The 5,000-nt window shown below is 51.5% G+C and overlaps 1 protein-coding gene across 1 annotated transcript in view; it reads right to left on the bottom strand.

The window, feature by feature from the left end:
- LOC308165065 (cadherin-13-like) overlaps positions 1-5,000 on the bottom strand; it is a gene marked incomplete at both ends in the record, with an annotated part of 194,442 nt that overhangs the window by 3,400 nt on the left and 186,042 nt on the right. The window contains 2 exons of the mRNA XM_080539165.1: positions 129-134; positions 4,954-5,000. The exon at positions 4,954-5,000 is cut by the window's right edge and continues 184 nt beyond it. Of these exons, the coding sequence (XP_080395291.1) occupies positions 129-134; positions 4,954-5,000 (53 nt within the window). The remainder of the gene's footprint in view (positions 1-128; positions 135-4,953) is intronic.

Raw genomic sequence — 5,000 nt, 5'->3', positions numbered from 1 at the left:
CAGTAGTTTTAGCCCAGCATCCCAGTGTCTTTACTGATCCACCACACACACACACAGACACTCACACACACACACACACACACACACACACACACACACACCACACACACATACACCCCCTGCAGTACCAGCGCCTGCAGAGTCAACACAGGAGTGAAGGTTGAGATCAGAGAGTTGACCACTGCTGAGAACCTCACACACACTCACACACACACACACACACACACACACACACACACTCACACACAAACCTCTGTCTGAGCCCGCCCATGTGGAGATCACAGCATGTGTGTGTGTGTGTGTCTATGCGGGACTGTGTGTGTGTGCCTATGCACAAGTGTGTGTGTGTGTGTGTGTTTCTTTCTTTCTCTCTTCCTCTCCCTCTCCTCTCTCCCTCTCTCTCTTCCTCTCTCCCTCTCTCTCTCTCGCTTCCTCTCTCTCTTCCTCTCTCCCTCTCCCTTTCTCTCACTCTCTATCTCTCTCCCTCTCTCTCTCTTCCTCTCTCCCACTCTCTCTCTCTCTCCCTCTCTCTCTCTCTCCCTCCCTCTCTCTCCCTCTCTCTCCCTCTCTCTCTCTCTCTCTCTCTCTCTCTCTCTCTCTCTCTCTCCCTCTCTCTCTTCCATAAGTCATTTGATGATAAGCTATGTGATGATAAGCTATGTGATGATGGGCCATATGCACCACTAATTTGTGAGCGTTCGTTTGGATCGTCAACAAAGCTGTCAGATCATTTCCAAACCTGATTGGACAACCGCCTGTCTGAAATTCCAGAATCATGGTAATAATCCAAAGTGACTTGCAACTAATACATACAGTAAGTACGTCTATGTCAGTGAATCATCTACCCATCAGCCATAGCAAGACAAAGTGATCCATGCTCGAGCCAGCTGGGGCCATTGGTGGTCATAATGGGGGTGGCTGTGGCGCAGGAGGTAGAGCTGCCGTCTAATGATCGCAAGGTTGGCAGATCGGCGGTTCGAGCCCCGGCTGGCTACATGTCGAAGTGTCCTTGGGCAAGACACTGAACCCCAAATTGCTCCCAGCTCGCCGCCATCGGTGTGTGAATGCGTGAATGAGAGGCCATTGTAAAGCGCTTTGGATGAAGTCTCTATATAAGTGCAGTCCATTTATCATTTACCATAATGCTAGAAGAACTAACATTTCTTTCTTTCTTTATGATATTCATTTATAATACGATTTTATTTACAGTAGAGAAACTGTGTAGAGTGCATGAAGCAGTATTCAGGTTCAGACTCATTTTGTTCAATGAAAGGAACATGCTTTGAACTACATGTCTGAGTAATGAACGCTTTGAACACACACAGACCCAGACACACACAGCGATACACACAGAAACACACACACACACACACACACACACACACACACACACAGAGAGAGAGAGAGAGAGAGAGAGAGAGAGAGAGAGAGAGAGAGAGAGAGAGAGAGAGAGAGAGAGAGAAAGAGTGACAGAGAGAGTGTGTGTGTGTGTGTGTGTGTGCGTGTGTGTGTACCATTAATATTCAGAGCAATGCAGATCGACAGATAGAAGAAAGAGAGAGAAGGATGGAGAGAAGAGAGAAGGATGGAGAGATGCATAACTAAAGAGGGAGTGATGGATGCAGGAGGACAGGAAGATGGAGAGATAGAGAGATGGAGAGAAAATGAGGAGATGATGAGCAGAGATAGAGCTTGTAAGCTAAGGCTGGCATCAGCATGTGAGAGATGGAGAGATAGAGAGAGAGAGAGGGAAGAGAGGATGAGTGATAGAGAATGTGAAAAACACGTGAGAGAAGACTAATAGAAAAGGAGAGAGAGGGAGAGAGAGAGAGAGAGATGAGAGAGGGAGAGACATATAGGAGAGATGAAGTAGATATAGAGGTGAGAGAGGGAGAGAGAGAGAGAGGGGGAGAGAGAGAGAGAGAGAGGGAGAGGGAGAGAGAGGGAGAGAGAGACAGAGAGAGAGACAGAGAGAGAGACAGAGAGAGAGAGAGAGAGAGAGAGGGAGAGAGAGACAGAGAGAGAGGGAGAGACAGAGAGAGAGAGGGAGAGAGAGAGAGAGAGAGAGGGAGATACTATAGTTTGCTATGAAGGACCCTGCAGGCATCTTTGGCTCGACTCTCAATAGCTGCATTGTGCCTTGAATTACAGATCGACCCCCCCCCCCCACCACCACCACCCCCACACCCCCTCCCTCTCTTTCCCCTCTATCTTCTCCTTCTCCTTTCTCTCACTCTCTCTTCCTCACAACACAGCCCCGCAGCCATGGGTCCAAGCCATAAACAGCAACAGCAACAGCCCGACCCAATACCCCCCCCCCCCCCCCGACACACACACACACAGACACACACACACACACACACACACAGACACACACACACACGCGGCCACCCCACCGGAACCAGAGCCAGACTCCGGGCCGGGGGAGAAGAGGAGAGGAGAGGCCCTGGATTAGCACACCAGAACCCAGAGAGCCCGACCCGGCCCAACCCAGACCGCTGAATGATCCATAGAGCCGGTTAGCAGTGTGTTATGGCGCTTCTCCACTACCATCCCGTACCGTACCAGAACCTGTGCGCCCGCTTTGTTTTGCTTTCTCCACCGCCAACTGGGCCGTACCGGGCCGTAGTACCAGTACTGATTTTAGCCACCCTTCCTGACTCAGAGCGAAAGGTAGGCCTACTATCCGTGCTACGATGTGACGCTGCAGACCGTTGATTGGTTTGATGGATAAGTGACACGTCATACAGCTGTTGTTGGTGGTCAGAGAGACAGTGGTCCGAGAGCCCGGAGACCGAAAGCTCGCAATAAACATCGTTTTTTGCACAGATTCGAGTGTGCAGATGCTGCCTTTTTGCACTCTATTTGATACTCTTCAGCTGCAGCATCCCAGCTAAGTCTGATCATGGATGAGCGGTGGTATTTTCACTATATTGGGAATTAACATGGTGAAATGCATTCTTAGACATGACTACGTCGTCATGATTACAAAGATGCCACTTTAAATGCATGAAACCCAAGTTTATTCATGTCTTACACACACGTTCGCCTAGTATTTGACTGCTTGTAGCCCAATCACGAATGGTCCCAGTATTGTAGCTTCAGACGGACAAGTTGGTTGTTATTGTGCTTGCTGTAGCATGAAGCCCACGATATGTTATTGCTCATATATATTTATTTTAATCCTGTTCTTTTACCAACTGCTAAGACAACAATATAGTAAGCTAGTTACTTTAGCTAGCTAAAGATATTGGCCCCCCAGGTAAACCAGAGTAGAGTTATTGCCTGTCATTGGGGGTGCAGGGGGAGGGAGAGGGGGGGGGGGGGGGGAGGGTAGGGGGAGAAGGGGGCGGGTGTACTGATGTAAACCAGAGTAGAGTTATCGCCTGTCTTTGGGGGTGCAGGAGGAGGAAGAGGGGGGGAGAGGGGGGGTAGGGGGAGGGGGTTAAACCAGAGTAGAGCTATCTCCTGTCTTTGGGGGTGCAGGGGGAGGGAGAGGGGGGGGGGGAGAGGAGGGGGGAGGGGGGGTTAAACCAGAGTAGAGTTATCTCCTGTCTTATCTTCTGCAGTCCTCAAACCACCTCCTCCCCTCCTCCCTCCTCCCTCCTCCCTTCCTCCTTCCTCCCTGTCTGCCTCCTCCCTTCCTCCTTCCTCCCTGTCTGCCTCCTCCCTTCCTCCTTCCTCCCTGTCTGCTGATGACTTTGTCACCTACTTCAAAAAAAGGTTGATGACACTAGCAGCGCCTTTTCCCCTCCTCCTACCGACGCTGCTAACACCCCTTCCAGACCCTCTGCACTACACTCTGTCTCATCATCTTTCCCCCCCCTCTCCCCCGATGAGATTCTTACACTGATCCCATCTAAGCAGGCAACCACCTGCCCTCTTGATCCCCTCCCCTCTTCTCCAATCCATTTCCCCTGACATCCTTCCTTTACCACCGTAATCAACTCCTCCTTATCCACAGGATCTGTCCCTGCTGCCTTCAAGATAGCCAGAGTCAAGCCTCTCCTCAAGAAACCAACCCCTCGACCCGTCTTCTGTCCACAACTACAGACCGGTATCCCTTCTCTCCTTCCCTTCTAAAACCCTTCAACGTACTGTATCTAAACAACTGCCTGACTATCTCCATCCGATGGCACTCCTGGACCCCCACCAATCCGGTTCCACAACATCAGAGGGATACGTCCATCCCTCACCATAGAAGCAGCTCAACTCTTGACCCAGTCACTGGTTATCTCCCGCCTTGACTACTGCAACGCACTCCTGGCCGGGCTCCCCGCCTCCGCCATCAGACCTCTGCAGCTCATCCAGAATGCTGGTGCCCGTCTGGTTTTGAACCTCCGCAAATTCTCTCATGTCACCCCTCTCCTTCGCACCCTGCACTGGCTCCCGATAGCAGCTCGCATCAAATTCAAGACCCTGGTGCTTGCATACCAGGGAGCTAAAGGGACAGCCCCTGCCTACCTGAAGGAAATGGTCAGCCCCCAAACTCCAGCCCGTTCACTCCTCTCCTCCACCTCGGCTGGCCGACTGGCCCCACCACCTCTACACCAACACGGCAGTCATGCTGCCCGATCACGTCTCTTCACAACACTGGCTCCCCGCTGGTGGAATGAGCTAGTTTTTCCTTCTATCAATGGCCCCGGACGTTCCACACTCCAAGACCTGAAGAACATCGGGGTGAGCTGGCAAGAAACAAAGGCCCAGGCCCAAAAGAGAGTGAGATGGAGAGCTCTGGTGGACGCCCTATGCCCCTCAACGGGGTGAAGAGGACTAACTAACTAATGGCCCCGGGCCTGAGCTGGATTACTCTTCCTGCTACGACTGGTGGATTGATGATTCACTTGCTTAGTCGAATGTATTGATTGTAAGTCGCTTTGGAATAAGGCGTCTGCTAAATCCCAAAAAAGTTAAAAAAACTAAATTGTACACCCCCCCCCCCCCCAGACTTACAGAGCAGGGAGAGCAGGGACAGCAGGGCCAGGCTGGCCAGCAGCAGC

This window comes from Nansenia antarctica (assembly GCF_963989245.1).
Source record: "Nansenia antarctica genome assembly, chromosome: 9".
NCBI classification, from domain to species: Eukaryota; Metazoa; Chordata; class Actinopteri; order Argentiniformes; family Microstomatidae; genus Nansenia; species Nansenia antarctica.
This window is presented reverse-complemented; position numbering and strand designations above follow the sequence as displayed.